The following is an 18,645-nucleotide window of genomic DNA, read 5'->3' as shown; positions in this document are numbered from 1 at the left end:
TGATTTGAGTTTCAGCTTTGAAATAATACGAGTGCCATTGAATAGTTATTGCAGATCCTGGTTCCTGACATCTTGGTTTGTGTTCAGGGACTCCGTCTGCCAGTAGCCTGCTCCAGGGGCTGAGCTTTAGTCTGCAGGACATTGGAACAAAGGCCCCCAGCATGTCGTCGTCCAGTCCAGGCCAGGTACAGTCCAATTCATATGCACAACATCTCGTACCTTTTAGACTGTTGTATAAAGAGGGAAGGTTGAGAACAGATTGCTGCATTTTAGCTTTAAAGATCTGGATAATGGAGACCATGGGCAGTTGTTTCACCTTGGTTAAAAGAGTTAACCAGACGACTGGCCTGAGCTTGAAAGGGTGTACATTTTAACAATTCTGTGAGTGTGTGATGAATCTCTGGGGTGGACAAAGTTGATATTGATTTGTTCAGATGTAAATTAAATGTTTTATTTATTCACTCATGGGATGTGGACGTCACTGGCTGGGGCGGATTTATTCTCCATTCCTAATTGCTTGGCCATTTCAGAAGGGCGTAACTGTGGATCTGGAGTCACATGTAGGCCAGACCAGGGTTTCCTTCTCTAAAGGACATAAGTGAACCAGATGGCCCTTCTTAACAATCGCTAATGGTTTCACAGTCATCAGTAGACTTTTAATTTCAGATTTTTTAGTGAAATTACCAGAGCATTGCCCTGGATCTGTGGATTACTAGTCCAGTGACAATAACACTAGGCCACTACCTCCCCTAAATGTAAATTAAATAGGTAGCTTTAAAAAAAAAAATTACTTTTTATATCCAGGATATGAATCATTTGAGACTCATTGAGTGAGTTTGGGAGGAACAGGTGAATTTGCAATCTCAATTTCCAAATCTCTCCAACATGGAGCAATTAAAAAAATCACTCATGTCAGCGTTTGTTAGAATCAAATTGATAAAGTTTGATTGCTGTGCTTCGTCGACAGTTCCATTAGCATTTAATGTGACTACCAGGATATTAGGAGGTGCAGTAAATGAATGATTTTTTTGTAGTTTTAAAATAATTGATTTATTCAAAAGAAATTAAATCTTCTGCAACTCAGATTAACCCACACACACAAAGACCGATGATGAAATACTACGTGTAAAACAAGAGACTAAACGGCACATCGAAAATTCTTACAGCTTACACAGATTTACTTTAGTGCCCGCGAACACAGATATATTCACTCACCCACCCCAAACCTCAACAATCTATACTAATTGGGAGTTTTCTGTGAGCTGGAGGAATATACTTATCGCTCCAGGGAAAGGATTGTTAAAAAAACATTGGCACAGATTTCTTTAGGTCGGTTCTCGTGGTCTGTTTTCAGCCGCAGTAAATGAGTGTTGAATTTTCTTGTCTGTCAATTGCTCTGCTTCGAGAGGTGGGGAGCTGGAGGATCAGAGAGTGTGGAGCGGGGCAGTGAGTGGTTGTCTAGAAATTTAATGGGCTGTAGTTGCCTCTCAATAATCTGGTTTCGCCCTTTTTCGTGTTTTCAGGCAGTGCCTGGTGCAATTGGTCCCTGTGTTTACTTTGATGTTTCAGCAACAATGTTGTTCACAGACCCCGAATGTGAAGAGTTCCACCTCCACCCTGGCAAACGTCACCATGGCAGCAAATCCTGTTGTCCGCGCGGCCAGTGCGTCGCCTGCCCCAGGGTTTCTGGGTGGTAACGGAAGCAGCAAATCCACTGCCATCCACCAAATCCTGACCAACGGAGGACTGTCTAAACTGCCGAGCAGCTCATCTACTGCAAGTAAGGAAAAAGTCTCCCCATTTCTTTTTTTTTAATAAACGTTTTATTGAGTTTTTTTGGGCAGTGTAACAGTAGCAATATAACCAATGTCCATAAAAAATGTAAACATAGTGCAAATACCGCCTCCCTCCCCCACAGGTTCCACCATCAATTAACCCCCTAATCTACGCTAACCTAACCCCCCCTTCTGCTGATGATTAATTCTCTGCAAAGAAGTCGATGAATGGTTACCACCTCCGGGTAAACCCTAAAAGTGACCCTCTCAAGGCGAACTTAATTTTCTCTGGGCAAAGAAAGCCAGCCATGTCCAATAGCCAGGTCTCCGACTTTGGGGGCCTTGAGTCTTTCCATGCTGGTAATATCCGCCTCCGGGTTACCAGGGAAGCAAAGGCCAGAACGTCTGCCTCTTTCTCTTCCTGGATTCCCGGATCCAGCGACACCCCAAAAATCGCCACCTCTGGCCTCGATGCCACCCTTGTATTTAATACCTTGGACATGACGTCCGCTAACCCCTGTCAAAATCCCCTCAGCTTTGGACATGCCCAGAACATGTGGATATGGTTCGCTGGTCCTCCCGCACATTTTTTGCACCTATCCTCCACCCCAAAGAACCTGCTCATCCGGGCCACTGTCATGTGAACCCGGTGAAGGACCTTGAATTAAATCAGGCTGAGTCTGGCACAAATTGCGGTCACGTTGACTCCACTCAATGCGTCCGCCCAAAGGCCCTCCTCCATCTCTCCCCCCAGCTCCTCCTCCCACTTTCGTTTCAGCTTCTCGGTCTGCGCTCCTCTGATCCCATAAGCTCCTTATAAATGTCAGAAACGCTCCCCTCTCCTATCCATCCTCTGAAAACTACCCTGTCCTGAATCCCCCTTAGCGACAGGAGTGGGAAGGTCTGAGTCTCCCCCTTTCTACAGACTATTTCACTGCTCTCGTATCAATGAAATACCTTTGCACTGTAGTCATTGCTGATGCCGCAAATGTGGCAGCCAATTTGCACCATACCACAAACAGCGATGACCTAGGTGGTGCCTTGAATGTGGTGCAACATCGGAATGCTTCACTGGAGAATTAGAAAACAAACTTTGACACCAAGCCACATAAGGAATATTCAGATGACCAAATATTTTTGTTCTGAGGAGCATCTTAAAAGAGGAAAGTAAGATGGAGAAGTGTCGGGAGGGAATTCCAGAGCTGAGGCCAATGTAACTGAAGACATGGTCACCACGGTGGCACAGTGGTTAGTACTGCTGCCTCATAGTGCCGAGGACTCGGGTTCTACCCTGGCCCCGGGTCATGTCCGTGTAGAGTTTGCACATTCTCCCTGTGTCTGCGTGCAACCCAAAGATGTGCATCGTAGGTGGATTGGCCACGCTAAATTGCCCCTCAATTGGAAACAATGAATTGGGCACGCTAATTTATATTACATTAATTTATATTAAAAAAAACAAGGAATAGAATTTTAAAACAGTGAGTTTACCAGGAGCCATTGGAGGTCAGTGAACACAAGGGGATACAGGATTGGTGCTTGGTACAATTTAAGCCATAGGCGGCAGAGATTTGGATGACAAGTTTACACGGGTGGATTGTGCTGGAATCGTCGAGCCCAACGTGTCAGCCCTTCCATGTTGATTTCCCATTTCGCCATCATTTTGATCCACGGATGTTTAATGGGCATGTACCTTTAAGTCAGGCAGCGGAAGTGAGGAACTCAAAACTTGCAAAGTGGTACACTCTGCTCGGAGGTTTAGTTGCTGAACAGAAAAACCCAATAGATCGGAGGGATTCGGTCCGATTTTTTGGCTGGTGGCCAATTAATTGATCGAAGGCCGTAATTCTGCCCTCAGCGCGCCTTCTGTAATGCGCCTCTGACAATGGAGCGAACCCTCAGAAATGTCCCTGTGACCGAGCTGCATGCCCTTAGTAATACCTCTGGAAGTGCAGCTCGCCCTCTGTAATGCGTCTCTGACAGTGTGTCTTGCCCTCTGTAATGCGTCTCTGACAGTGCAGAGCATCCTCAGAAATGCCTCTGACGGTGCAGACCTCCCTGTGAACTATGCCTCTGAATGTGAAGCAGTCCCATGAATTTTAGCCTGAAAGATGGTTTGAGTCCCTGGGATGGGTTTTGAATCCATAACCTTTCTTTCCTAAGAGTGCCACCCACTAAGCCAGAGGTAGCGCCTCCTTCCTGAAGTTCCGAATTAACATTTGCAAAGTCAGCTCTGTCTTCCAGTCTGTGTTCTCTGGCCATCCATTGACCCTTGTGTATTTATCCTTCATGCTTTCTAGGTGTGAAGCCACCAACTACCATCACTGTGACCCTGAGGACCCAGGCCAGCCGAGTGCCCACCCTTAGTCAACCCAACACTGTCAGTTCTATGCCCACCTTATGCAGCACAGTAGGTAGCCTGGGTCTTAACAGTGAGGAGATGGATCACGAGGTCAAAGTGCAGACAGCCCTGAGTCAACAGGTAAGTGTTCCAAAGACTGATGGGAAATGTCTTTTTTCTTAGTCAAGCTGGTTTAAAGAGTATGAATTTTAAAAATATGTTTGCTTTTACAGCGAGTCACTAATAGCGAGTGGAAAGGTGTAGAAAAAATGAAAAGGCTGTTATTTGAAGGGACCTGCAATAAAAAAGTTGCTCGTTACAACTGAACAGAACTCTGCTTCGATTCCAAATCAAGGGCTGGATTCTGTTCCGGGCATTCTCCTGGGAAAGAGAGATTGATCCTGGAGAGACCAGCACAGATTCAATCAAATTATAGTAGAGCTAAAGGGGTTATGTTAAGATCAAATATGATGTTCATTTGAGCACAGAAGATTTGGGATAATGCAATATAGGTGATTTTGACGATTAAAGGAATACACAGGATAAGGAGGAATTCTTTCCTCTGGTAGGCAAGCCAGAAAAATGGAAGTTGCCTGAAAGTTTGAGAAAGCCCTTGAGAGGTCTGTCAGGGAAGTTCCGGGGACAGTATAGTGATGGGGATTGACACTGTTCTCTGCAGCAAAGAGCCAGAGTTCAGGCTGCTGTGTTGCCTGCCCAGCACCAGGGTTCGGGACATCTGCTGTGGGCCGGAGAGGAACTTGCAGTGGGAGGGGCAGGGTCCTGATCTTCTGGTCCATGGTGGTGACATAGGTAGAACAAGAAAAGAGGTTCTATATAGAGAGTTTGAGGAACTAGGTACTAAATTAAACAATAGATTTATTATCTCTGGATTATTACCTGAGCTGTATGCAAATTGACATTGGGTATGTAAAATTAGAGAGATGAAGACGTGGCTGAAAGGCCAGCGTGCGAGAGGTGAGTTTTGGTTTGTGGGGCACTGGCATCATTACGAGGGAAAGAGAGTGCTGTACTATTGGGATGGCCGACATTTGCACTGTGCTGGGACCAGTGTTCCTGTAAACTGCAGAACAAGGGAAATAGAAATTAAATTAAATAGATGGTGGGGAGGGGGTGTGAAAGTTCATAGAATCCCATAGAATTTACAGTGCAGAAGGAGGCGATTCAGCCCATCGAGTCTGCACTGGCTCCTGGAAAGAGCATCCTAGTTAAGTCCACACCTCCACCCTATCCCCACAACCTTGCAACCCCATCTAACCTAAGGGCAATTTATCATGGCCAATCCACCTAACCTGCACATCTTTGGACTGTGGGAGGAAACCGGAGCACCCGGAGGAAACCCACGCAGACACGGGGAGAACGTGCAGACTCCGCACAGACAGTGACCCAAGCTGGGACCCTAGCACTGTGAAGCCATAGTGCTAACCACTGTGCTACCGTGCTGCCCAGGGAGAGGATTCGAGTACAAGACCAGGGGTATCTTGCTACAGTTAAACAAGGTCCACACCTGGACTATTATGTGCAGTTTTGGCCTCCTTATGTGAGGAAGGATGTTCTAGCTGTAGATGGACTGCAGCGAAAGTTTGCCAGACTGATTCCTGGGATGGCGGGACTGATGTAAGAGGAGAGCTTGAGTCAGTTAGGATTGTATTCGCTGGAGTTCAGAAGATTGAGGGGGGAATCTCATAGAAACCGATAACATTCTAACAGGACTAGACAGGGTAGATGCGGGAAGGATGTTCCCGATTGGGGGTGTCCAGAACCAGCGTCACAGTCTGAGGATACGAGGTAGACCATTTAGGGCAGAGGTGAGGAGACATTTCTTCACCCAGAGAGTGGTGAATCTGTGGAATTCATTACCACAGGAAGTAGTTGAGGACAAAACATTGTATGTTTCCAAGAAGCAGTTAGATACCGCACTTGGGGCGAAGGTGGTCAAAGGCTATGGGGGGAAAGGCAGGATTAGGCTATTGACTAATAATCAGCCATAAATGATAATGAATGGCAGAGCAGACTGGAAGAGCTGACTGGCCTCCTCCAACTCCTATTTTCTTTTTCTTTTTTAAAATATATTTATTAAAGGTTTTTAACACAATTTTTCTCCCTTGCAAACAATAACCCCCCCCCCCCCCCCCGTAACAAAAAAAAACGAGAAATCGCGCAGAGCAAGATATATACATGGCAAAGTGATATATTTACACAGCTTTGTACACTGGCCCTCACCCGTACGTGCCACTTTCCCCAACCCTTCATGTTATCTCTTGCTCATCCACCCTCCCAGGCAGTCTCCCCCCCCCCCCCCCCAAGGTTGCTGCTGCTGCTGACCGACCTTCCTCTAATGCTCCGCGAGATAGTCTAGGAACGGTTGCCACCGCCTGTAGAACCCCTGCGCAGACCCTCTCAAGGCGAACTTAATACTCTCCAACTTTATGAACCCAGCCATATCATTTCTCCAGGCTGGGGGGCTTCGCCTCCTTCCACATTAGCAAGATCCTTCGCCGGGCTACTAGGGACGCAAAGGCCAGAATGCCGGCCTCTTTCGCCTCCTGCACTCCCGGTTCGTCCACTACTCCAAATATTACTAGCCCCCAGCTTGGCTTGACCCGGACTTTCACCACCTGAGATATTGTTCCCGCCACTCCTCTCCAGAACCCCTCCAGTGCCGGGCATGACCAAAACATATGGACATGGTTCGCCGGGCTCCGTGAGCACCTTCCACATCTGTCCTCTACCCCAAAGAACCTACTCAACCTCGCCCCCGTCAAGTGCGCTCTGTGGACCACCTTAAATTGTATCAGGCTGAGCCTGGCACATGAGGAGGAGGAATTAACCCTACCTAGGGCATCAGCCCACAGACCTTCCTCGATCTCCTCCCCCAGCTCCTCCTCCCATTTACCCTTCAACTCTTCTACCAGCGCTTCCCCCTCTTCTTTCAACTCCTGGTGTATTTCCGATGCCTTGCCCTCCCCGACCCATACACCCGTGATCACCCTGTCTTGAACTTCTTGTGCCGGGAGCAACGGGAATTCCCTCACCTGTCGCCTCACAAAAGCCCTCACCTGCGTATATCTAAAGGCAATTCCCGGGGGTAACTCGAACGTCTCCTCCAGTGCCCCTAGGCTCGCAAACGTCCCGTCGATGACCAGGTCCCCCATTCTTCTAATCCCCGCCCGATGCCAGCTCTGGAACCCCCCGTCCATCTTCCCCGGGACAAACTGGTGGTTACCCCTGATCGGGGACCACACCGATGCTCCCATTGCCACCGGTGCCGTCTCCACTGGCCCCAGATCCTTAGCGTTGCGGCCACCACCGGGCTCGTGGTATACTTTGTCGGCGAGAGCGGCAGCGGTGCCGTCACCAATGCCCCCAGGCTCGTTCCTTTACAGGACGCCATCTCCATCCACTTCCATGCCGCCCCCTCTCCCTCCATAACCCACTTGCGGATCATCGCCACATTTGCTGCCCAGTAGTAGCTCCCCAGGTTTGGCAGCGCCAACCCTCCTCGGTCCCTACTACGTTCCAGGAACCCTCTCCTTACTCTCGGGGTCTTATTCGCCCACACAAACCCCATAATACTCCTGCCTACTCTCTTAAAAAAGGCCTTAGTGATCACGATGGGAAGGCACTGAAACACAAACAGAAACCTCGGAAGGACCACCATTTTGACCGACTGCACTCTACCCGCCAGCGAGAGCGGTAACATGTCCCATCTTTTGAAATCCTCCTCCGTTTGCTCCACCAACCTCGTCAGATTCAGTTTATGTAGGGTCCCCCAACTCCTGGCTATCTGGATCCCCAGATACCGAAAGCTCCCCTCCGCCCTCCTCAGCGGTAGGTCCCCTATCCCTCTTTCTTGGTTCCCCCGCCTGTAATACAAAGAGCTCACTCTTCCCTACATTGAGCTTATACCCCGAAAACTCCCCAAACTCCCTTAGAGTCTGCATGACCTCCACCATCCCCTCCATTGGATCAGCCATGTACAGCAACAGGTCATCCGCATATAGCGACACCCGATGCTCTTCTGCCCCTCCGACCACCCCCCTCCATTTATTAGACTCCCTCAATGACATGGCCAATGGTTCGATCGCCAATGCGAACAAGAGGGGGAACGGGGGCACCCCTGCCTTGTCCCTCGGTACAGTCGAAAGTACTCCGAACTCCGCCGGCTTGTCACTACACTCCCCACCGGGGCTCTGTAAAGGAGCTTAATCCAATTGACAAACCCTACCCCGAACCCAAACCTACGCAGCACCTCCCAGAGGTACTCCCACTCTACTCGGTCAAAGGCCTTCTCCGCGTCCAGAGCTGCCACTATCTCCGCCTCTCCCTCCTCCGATAGCATCATTATCACGTTTAAGAGCCGCCGCACATTGGTGTTTAGTTGCCTGCCCTTTGCAAATCCCGTCTGGTCCTCGTGGTTTACCCCCGTGACACCGTCCTCGATCCTCGTGGCCAGCACTTTTGCCAGCAACTTTGCATCCACATTGAGGAGCGAGATCGGCCTGTACGATCCACATTGCAGTGGGTCCTTGTCCCACTTTAGGATCAAAGAAATTGTCGCTTCGAACATTGTCGGGGGCAGGATCCCCTCCTCTCTTGCCTCATTAAAGGTCCTCACCAGTAGCGGGGCCAACAGGTCTGCGTACTTCCTGTAGAACTCCACCGGGAATCCGTCCGATCCCGGGGCCTTCCCCGCCTGCATGCTCCCCAAACCCTTGCTCAGCTCCTCCAACCCAATTGGTGCCCCCAAACCAGTCACCTCTTGCTCCTCCACCCTGGGGAATCTCAGCTGATCTAGGAATCGTCTCATCCCCTCTTCCCCCGCTGGGGGCTGGGATCTGTACAGCTCTTCATAAAAGGCCTTGAATACCTCGTTTATTTTCGTCGCATTCCGAACCGTGGCTCCCCTTCCATCTTTGACTCCCCCTATTTCCCTCGCTGCCATCCTCTTACGGAGCTGGTGTGCCAGCATCCGACTAGCCTTTTCCCCATACTCGTAGGTTGCCCCCTGCGCTTTCCTCCACTGTGCCTCCGCCTTCCCTGTGGTCAACAGGTCAAACTCCGTCTGGAGCCGTCGTCTTTACCCAAGTAATCCATCTTTGACTCCCCCTATTACCCAAGTAATCTTTCCTCCGGGGCCTCTGCGTATCTCCTGTCCACTCTCAAAATCTCCCCCACAAAATCTCCTTTCCATACCCTCTGTCTTCTCCCAATGAGCCCTAATGGAAATTAGCTCTCCCTGATCACCGCCTTCAACGCCTCCCATACCACCCCCACCCGCACCTCCCCGATGTCGTTGGCCTCCAAGTACCTTTCGATACACCCCCTCACCTTCCCACACACCATCTCGTCCGCCAGCAGTCCCACATCCAGCCGCCACAATGGACGTTGGTCCCTCTCTTCTCCCAGCTCCAGTTCCACCCAGTGCGGGGCATGGTCCGAAACGGCTATAGCCGAATACTCCGTCCCCTCCACCCTCGGGATGAGCGCCCTACCCAGAACAAAGAAATCTATCCAGGAGTAGGCTTTGTGTACATGGGAGAAGAAAGAAAATTCCCTGGCCTGCGGCCTTGCAAACCGCCATGGGTCCACTCCCCCCCCATCTGATCCATAAACCCCCTAAGTACCTTGGCCGCCGCCGGCCTCTTTCCAGTCCTTGATTTGGAGCGGTCCAGTGCTGGATCCAACACTGTATTGAAGTCCCCTCCCATTATCAGGCCTCCTATCTCCAGGTCCGGAATGCGCCCCAACATGCGCTTCATGAATCCTACATCATCCCAGTTCGGGGCGTATACGTTTACCAACACCACCCACGTCCCTTGCAGCCTACCACTCACCATTACATATCGTCCTCCATTGTCCGCTACAATAATCTTGGCGTCAAATGACACCCGCTTTCCCACCAATATTGCCACCCCTCTATTCTTCGCGTCCAGTCCCGAGTGGAATACCTGTCCTACCCATCCCTTTCTTAGCCTGACCTGGTCCGCCACCTTCAGGTGAGTCTCTTGGAGCATGGCCACGTCCGCCTTCAGTCCCTTTAAGTGCGCGAACACTCGAGCCCTCTTCACCGGCCCATTCAGGCCCCTCACATCCCACGTTATCAGCCGGATTGGAGGGGCTCTCACCCCCCCCCCCCCACGCCCCGCCGACTAGCCATCTCCTTCTCTGGGCCAGTCCCGTGTCCACGCCTCCCTCACCCTCCATTCCCCCAGAGGGGGGACCCCCGTCCTGACCACCTCTCCTGTGTCCCATTCCCTTTCGGCCAGTGAAGCAGCAACCCTTTTTCCCCCCCACCCACTCCCCCCCCCCCGCTAGACCCCTGTCTAGCTTTTTTGCTCCCCCGATGTCACTCCCGTAAGTCAGCTGACGCCTGCTGACCCCGGCTTCCCCCGCCGTCCCATTGACCTCCCCGTGTGGGAATCTCCCAATCCATATGCATTCCTTCGTTCCCCTTCCCGCCTTTCTTCCCGTGCGCGGGAAAACACCCCGCGCTTTCCAAAGCCCGCTCCGCCCCCTCTGACGCAGCTCCTGTCACGGCCTTGTCTCTCTCCCCCAACCCATGTAACATTTCCTGCGCGTGATTGACCCCCTATATACAACAACCATCACACATCAAACCCCAAAACATCCCCCCCACCCTCACAAACCCTCAGTTAGAGTCCAACTTTTCGGCTTGTACAAAGGCCCATGCCTCTTCAGGCGTTTCGAAGTAATAGTGTTGGCCCTTGTATGTGACCCACAGTCGCGCTGGCTGCAGCATTCCGCATTTCACTTCTTTCCGGTACAACGCCGCTTTGGCCCGGTTGAAACCCGCTCTCCGCTTTGCAACCTCCGTGCTCCAGTCCGGGTATATTCGGATCTCTGCATTGTCCCACTTACTGCTCCGCTCCTTCTTGGCCCATCTCAGGACCCACTCTCTGTCCGTGAACCGGTGGAACCTCACCACCATCGCCCTTGGCGGCTCATTTGCCTGGGGCTTCTTCGCCAGCACCCGATGTGCCCCGTCCAACTCCAGCGGCCTCGAAGGGGCCTTCGTGCCCATCATCGCCTCGAGCATCGTGCTCGCACATGCCCGGCATCAGCCCCCTCCACTCCCTCAGGGAGACCCAGGATTTGCAGATTCTTTCTCCTCGACCTGTTCTCCAGGTCTTCGTGTCTTCCCGCCCACCTCTTGTGTAGCGCCTCGTTCTGCTCCACTCTCACCGCCAGGCCCACGAGCTCGTCCTCGTTCTGACTGACTCTTTTCTGTACCTCCTGAATCTTAGCTTCGTGGGCCTTCTGCGTGATCCCGAGTCTTTCAATTGCCGAAAGCATAGGCGCCAACATCTCTTTGCGCTGCTCCTCGAAGCAGCGCTTGATGAACTCCTGCAGCTCCCCTTTGTCCCTGGCTGCCGCCATTTTGTTTTCTTTCCCTCGCTTCTCCCGTTGCTCCAGTGCCGCTCCTTTGGCCGTTACACTTCTGGTCCGTTTCATAGAAGTTGGCAGTGTTTGCTTCACCAGTCTGCCCCAAAAAGTCTATGAAAACTCCTTAAAAAGGTCTGAGAGTCGGCTCCAGACGGGAACTGCCGAATGCGCGACCTACTCCTCGATGGCTGCCACCAGAAGCCTCGTCCCTGCTTCTTCGGCTATGGCCCTGGTAGATCTTTTCACGGTTGTTCCCTCTGCTGCTAGAATTCACCTTTGATAGAGTCAAGTCAGATTGCAGCTTTAAGCTTGCCCTTCCCCCGCCTGCATGCTGGAAGAGGCCTCTGTCTATTGCTGCAGCTCAAGCCAAATCTTTCACTGTTTCTGCTGGGTCTGGTAGCCAAAAGACACAACACTCCTGGGGGACACTGTCAGGGGAATGCTGCAGCCTTCTTCCCACATCGGGAAATGTCAAACAAATGCTGTGGGGGCCCTGGAAAAGAGCCCAAAAGTCCGTTCCAAGCGGGAGCTGCCGAATATGCGACCTAGCTCTGCATAGCCGCACCCGGAAGTCTCCAACTCCTATTTTCAATGTTTCAATGTGCTGACAATGTATGCTGACAAAGCAGAAAGACATGGCAGCATTGCAAGGCAACTATTTAGCTAATGATACCCAGAGTGTGCCAGGAAGGGATAGAGTGGAAAACTTATTCAAAAAGGGAGGGAAATAAAAAAAGAGATAACTGCTGGCCAGTTAGCTTTACATTTACCCTTGAAAAATGTTCGAGCCCACTATAAAGAGTGTAACAGCAGGACATTTAGAAATGTATAATATAATCAAGCAGCATGTCTTCATGAAGGGAAAATCATACTTGACAAATTTATTAGAATTTTTTGAGTTGGCAATGAGCAAGGTAGATAAAGGGAACAAGTGGATGTAATATACTTGGATTTCCAAGAAGCGTTCGAATAAATGACCACACAAAAAATTAGTTAGAAAGGTAGAGCTCCTGATGTTGGGGTAGAATAATAGAATGGATAGAGGATTAGCTAACTAATAGAAGCCAGAATGTTGGGATGAGAGGCTGTGATGAATGTAGGATCTTAGATATATTGGATGTTAAGGATTTGGTGACGCAAGGGTTAAAAACCTGCGTTAGTGTGTTTGACTGCTGCAGTCTCGCTTTTAAAAGAATCTTGTTTTGAAAGACAACAAAGCTTTTAGGGGCAAAGGTGCAATTAGGCATCATAAAAAGTTTGAGCTGATGTAATTTTGTTTTGATTAAGGGGATTCCCTGAGGAGTTAATTTGTTTTCAGCTAGGAAGGACGGCACCGTGGCGCAGTGGTTAGCACTGCTGCCTCACGACACTGAGGACCGTGGTTCGATCCTGGCCCCAGGTCACTGTCCGGGTGGAGTTTGCACATTCTCCCTGTGTCTGCGTGGGTCTTGCCCCACAACCCAAAGATGGGCAGGGTACAAAGAACAAAGAAATGTACAGCACAGGAACAGGCCCTTCGGCCCTCCAAGCCCGTGCCGACCATGCTGCCCGACTAAACTACAATCTTCTACACTTCCTGGGTCCGTATCCTTCTATTCCCATCCTATTCATATATTTGTCAAGATGCCCCTTAAATGTCCCTATCGTCCCTGCTTCCACTACCTCCTCCGGTAGCGAGTTCCAGGCACCCACTACCCTCTGCGTAAAAAACTTGCCTCGTACATCTACTCTAAACCTTGCCCCTCTCACCTTAAACCTATGCCCCCTAGTAATTGACCCCTCTACCCTGGGGAAAAGCCTCTGACTATCCACTCTGTCTATGCCCCTCATAATTTTGTATACCTCTATCAGGTCTCCCCTCAACCTCCTTCGTTCCAGTGAGAACAAACCGAGTTTATTCAATCGCTCCTCATAGCTAATGCCCTCCATACCAGGCAACATTCTGGTAAATCTCTTCTGTACCCTCTCTAAAGCCTCCACATCCTTCTGGTAGTGTGGCGACCAGAATTGAACACTATACTCCAAGTGTGGCCTAACTAAGGTTCGAGACAGCTGCAACATGACTTGCCAATTCTTATACTCAATGCCCCGGCTAATGAAGGCAAGCATGCCGTATGCCTTCTTGACTACCTTCTCCACCTGTGTTGCCCCTTTCAATGACCTGTGGACCTGTACTCCTAGATCTCTTTGACTTTCAATACTCTTGAGGGTTCTACCATTCACTGTATATTCCCTACCTGCATTAGACCTTCCAAAATGCATCACCTCACATTTGTCCGGATTAAACTCCATCTGCCATCTCTCCGCCCAAGTCTCCAGACAATCTAAATCCTGCTGTATCCTCCGACAGTCCTCATCGCTATCCGCAATTCCACCAACCTTTGTGTTGTCTGCAAACTTACTAATCAGACCAGTTACATTTTCCTCCAAATCATTTATATATACTACAAAGAGCAAAGGTCCCAGCACTGATCCCTGTGGAACACCACTGGTCACAGCCCTCCAATTAGAAAAGCATCCCTCCATTGCTACTCTCTGCCTTCTATGGCCTAGCCAGTTCTGTATCCACCTTGCCAGCTCACCCCTGATCCCGTGTGACTTCACCTTTTGTACTAGTCTACCATGAGGGACCTTGTCAAAGGCCTTACTGAAGTCCATATAGACAACATCTACTGCCCTACCTGCATCAATCATCTTAGTGACCTCCTCGAAAAACTCTATCAAGTTAGTGAGACACGACCTCCCCTTCACAAAACCGTGCTGCCTCTCACTAATACGTCCATTTGCTTCAAAATGGGAGTAGATCCCGTCTCGAAGAATTCTCTCCAGTAATTTCCCTACCACTGAAGTAAGGCTCACCGGCCTGTAGTTCCCAGGATTATCCTTGCTACCCTTCTTAAACAGAGGAACAACATTGGCTATTCTCCAGTCCTCCGGGACATCCCCTGAACACAGCGAGGATCCAAAGATCCTCTTTAGGTGGATTGGCAACGGTAAATTGCCCCTTAATTGGGGGAAAAGATTAATTGGGTACTTGAATAACTCAGTAAAGGGAGTATTAATCTGTGCCATTGGTATTTCGGGTGAATTGAGATGATCTATTTTCTTGTTGTTTCAGTGGGGATAACGATAGCAAATATTATTGTATTCATTGTGTTGAGTAGTATTGCTTATGGGGCTATTGTGAGCTATTTTATGGGTTTGATGTTAAAGATTTTCATACAGTGTTAGTAATAAAGTTTTGTTTTAAAATGTCATATTCCAATTTCTTTGTGAAATCACTCCTGGAACGAAGTATCCTTTCCTCACAGTCTGACAAAATTAAAATAAAATATTGGGGTTTATGTCCAGTATCCGAGTCACTATCGGGGTCTGGTCTGGGATTGTAATAAAGGGAATTTTCAGGATGGCAACCTGTAACTCGTAGAATGCCACAGGGATAATTGCTGGGGCCACAATTATTTACAATATATATTAATGACTTGGACAAGAGAAATGAAAGTACTATTGCCAAGTTTGAAGATGACACAAAAATAGGTGGGAAGGCAAGTGGTGAGGATGACACAAAGTCTACAGAGGGATATAGACATGATACATGAGTGGGCAAAAACTTGGCAGATGAAATATAATGCAGGAACATGTAAAGTTATACACTTTGGTCGGAAGAACAAAATATACTGGCATTGGAGGAAGTCCAGAGAAGGTTCATTCGCCTAATCCTGGGTATGGAAGGATTTCCTTACAATGAGAGATTGAGCCTGTGCCCATTGGAGTTTAGAAAAACGAGACATGACCTTCTTGAGACATAGTGCATTTTCAGAGGGTTTGACAGGGTCGACGCTGAGAGGTTGTTTCCTCTTTTGGGAGAGTCTAGGACCAGGGGGCATAATCTCAGAGTAAGAGTTCGCCCATTTAAGACAGATGAGGAATTTCTTCCCTTGGAGAGTTTGAATCTGAAAATTTTAACGCAGAGGCTGGCTTGTTAAGTATGTTCAAAGCTGAGATAGACAGATGTTTAATCGGTGAGGGAATCCAGGGTTATGCAGATATGGCAGGAAAGTGGAGTTCAGGATTATCATATCAGTCATGATCTAAGTAAATGGTGGCGTACACTTGATAGGCAGATTACCGACTTCTGTTCCTACTACGTCTTATGGTCTCGTTTTCACAAAGACCAGTGGAAGTCTGGGAATTGACTTGAAGGGTTCATTGAAATATTTACGGTTAAGAATGATAGAAACTTCAGAGTGTACTAGTGCGTGAATCGCAGAAAACTAGCATGTAGGTAATAAGGAAGGCAAATAGAATTTTGGCCTTTAAAGCTAAAGGAATAGAATATAAGTACGGAAGTGTTGCTGCAACTGTACAAGGCATTGGTGAGACCTCACCTGGAGTATTGTGCAGTTTTGGTCCCCTTACTTGAGGGGGGATGTAATTATATGAAGAGGCAGTTCAGAAGAGGTGCACTAGGTTGATTCCAGAGATGAGGGGTTTGTCTTAAGAGAGATTTAGCAGTTTAGGTTGAGACTCTCTAAAGTTTAGAAGAATGAGAGGAGATATAATTGAGGCATATAAGATGATAAAGTAGCCATTGTTCCTCTTATGGAGCAGTCTAGAATGAGAGATCATAGTTTTAGGATAAGGGACAGCTGATTTAAAACATGAGAAATTACTTCTCTCAAAGGATCATGAATCTGGAATTCACTACCCCAGAATGCAGTGGATGCTGGAACATTGTGTAAATTGGAGGAGATAGTCAGATTTTTAATTTTGAGGCCAGCCATGATCGCATTGGATGGCGGAGCGGGTTCGAGGGGCTGAATTGCCAACTCTGGGTTCTTATGATTCGTGTTAAAGACATCCATGCTGACGGAACAAAAACAGACAGCAGAGCCATGATCTGATACATTGGTGGAAGACTGGAGGGCCTTCATCTATGTGATATTGGGGTTGTCAGATGAGGTGGCCTCGCCTGTTGTACAAGTTGTAACACATCTGTCACCTTTGGTGATATTTCTCCAACTCTGATCGATTTTCCAGCTGATCTGCTCAGCTTTGTTGTATAATGACACCTATGTGAGGCTGTGCATAGAGGTTTAGGGGGCCCACGCAGAGCAGCTGAAGTTTATGGGTAACATTGCCTTTGACCTCGATTTTCTCTTTCTCTCTGCAGTGCGGTGACTCTCCACTGTCGGTTCCGAGCTCCCAGGGCACCTCCACAGTCAAACAGACAAATGCACCGGGGGAAATTAGCAAAAGTCAATCCCCTGAGGAACTACCTTCTGCAGAAAATGTTCCGACTCCCCAGTCTTCATCTCCAGTTGTAGGTGAGGCCACAGTAGGTAGATATTGGTATCAAGATTAGGTTAGGAATTTGTACCATCATTCCACAGTAACTTGGTTTTAAATTGTGTGGATACCCACTAGTACAATGGTTTTTCTGTGAGATTAAACCCACCAGAAGAGATTGAATAAGCTGGGACTCTCGTCAAGAAAAGGAGGTGTTAGGGCTTGATAGGAGTATTGGAGAAAATATTTCCACCAGTGGGTGGGTCGTATCCTAGAGGTCTTTATTTTAAAAGGTTAATGACCAATAAATCCTATAAAGAATTCAAGATAAACCTTTTGACCGAGAGCAGTGAGAATGTGTAATTTGCACCAACACGGAGTGGCTGAGGTGAAGAGAATAGGAGATGTTGATAGGACGAGAAAAGATAAGTGAAACCTTGTAGAGAATAAACACCAGCAGGGATATGTTGAGTTTCAGATCTATTTTCAATGGCTATGGACTCCATGTAGTTCTAACAAGGTAACTGCTTCGGTAATCAGTTACTGAATGTAATAGGAACAGGGTCCAATAAATCCTGATCACCAGTTGGTGCAAAATGAATGACAGCCTGAATCTCCCTCTTTCTCTCTCTTCTCCTCCCCTCTTCCCCCCCCCCCCCCCCCCCCCAGTACAAAGTGGTAAGCTGCAAGTGTCAAACTCCAGAATCATTTTTCCTGGGCTTAAACTATTTGCGTTGAGGGAGAGATAGAGGATGATATGTTATTCATTCTTGTCCTGGATAACAGTGAAGTGCCCATAAACAGCACACACTGTTCCAAGAAATGTCTGGCCACTGGTGAAGTTTCAGAACGAGAGCAGTGCATTTACTGCCAATTGTTTCAGAGTGGATGGGGAAATGGTGGTGCAAACAGCAATAATACTTTCAGGTGTTGAAATAATTAAGTGTCTCTGAATATGAAAAACTCATGGAGCTATACAGAAGTGAAGGTTTGATCGGTGTTAGCTAACTTTTTCATTCTTTTGCAGTTACTACAAGTCCAACAAAAACCCTATACGTCATGTCTGATGCAAAGATGTCTGCCCTCACAAAGTCTATAGTCAGTCCGCTTGAAGCCTCACCCTCTAGCACAGCTGGCTCTATAATGGCTCCAACCATCACCAGCTCGACCTGCACTGTGATGCTTTCCAAAGTAGGACCTGTTCTACAGAGCTCTTCAAAGACAGTGATACTCACCTCCACTAAGAGTGAAGGACAACCTTCTATAGCAGGGGAAAGATTTGGCCTTACTTCATCCATTTCCAAAACCCCAGGCACAAGGCCCATCAGTAGCGAGACCCGAGGAAAAGTGCACTCTGTGATGGACCAAGGCAGCACCATCATCCATAGCGCAGAGATTCCCCACCCCACAGGCTCACCATCACCTAATGTGCAGCAAGAACCTGTGACCTAAAGCAACCCAACCTTCCTTTGTTCAATCCAAATGGCTAATGAATCTCCTCCATGAGGGGATTCATTACTTGAGGCACTGAAATTTGTGCAGTGCTATTTTGGTGTGGTTATTTACTTATGTTATGACTTGTCAATGTCTTGCTTTTGAAGTGTTTGTTCCACTTGTTGCTTTGCTCTACACTTCTGAAGTCACATGAAGGTGCCACCTATTTCAACACTTCTCTCCATCCAGTAGTGTGTGGAGAATGGAAAGGCAGATCGGATCTATGTCGAACCTAGGTCTATTGGGGAAATCAGACCCCTAAGCTATAGCATTCTACAGAGAGACTTTTGGAAAATTGAATGAAATAAAGGCCAGGAAACAACA

The 18,645-nt window shown here is 48.5% G+C and overlaps 1 protein-coding gene across 4 annotated transcripts in view; it reads left to right on the top strand.

Moving 5' to 3' along the window:
- kansl3 (KAT8 regulatory NSL complex subunit 3) overlaps positions 1-18,645 on the top strand; it is a 78,583-nt gene extending 59,938 nt beyond the window's left edge. For 2 of the 4 annotated variants that reach the window (XM_072485514.1, XM_072485512.1), the window contains 5 exons: positions 88-185; positions 1,570-1,780; positions 4,073-4,254; positions 16,712-16,865; positions 17,855-18,645. In XM_072485514.1, coding sequence (XP_072341615.1) covers positions 88-185; positions 1,570-1,780; positions 4,073-4,254; positions 16,712-16,865; positions 17,855-18,279 — 1,070 coding nt within the window. In that variant the 3' untranslated portion in view covers positions 18,280-18,645. The remainder of the gene's footprint in view (positions 1-87; positions 186-1,569; positions 1,781-4,072; positions 4,255-16,711; positions 16,866-17,854) is intronic. The other 2 variants (XM_072485513.1, XM_072485515.1) reach the window with 2 other exon arrangements.

Source organism: Scyliorhinus torazame, chromosome 20 (genome assembly GCF_047496885.1).
Source record: "Scyliorhinus torazame isolate Kashiwa2021f chromosome 20, sScyTor2.1, whole genome shotgun sequence".
Lineage (NCBI taxonomy): Eukaryota > Metazoa > Chordata > Chondrichthyes > Carcharhiniformes > Scyliorhinidae > Scyliorhinus > Scyliorhinus torazame.
Note: the sequence above shows the minus strand (reverse complement) of the source record. Positions and strands in the feature narration are given on the sequence as shown.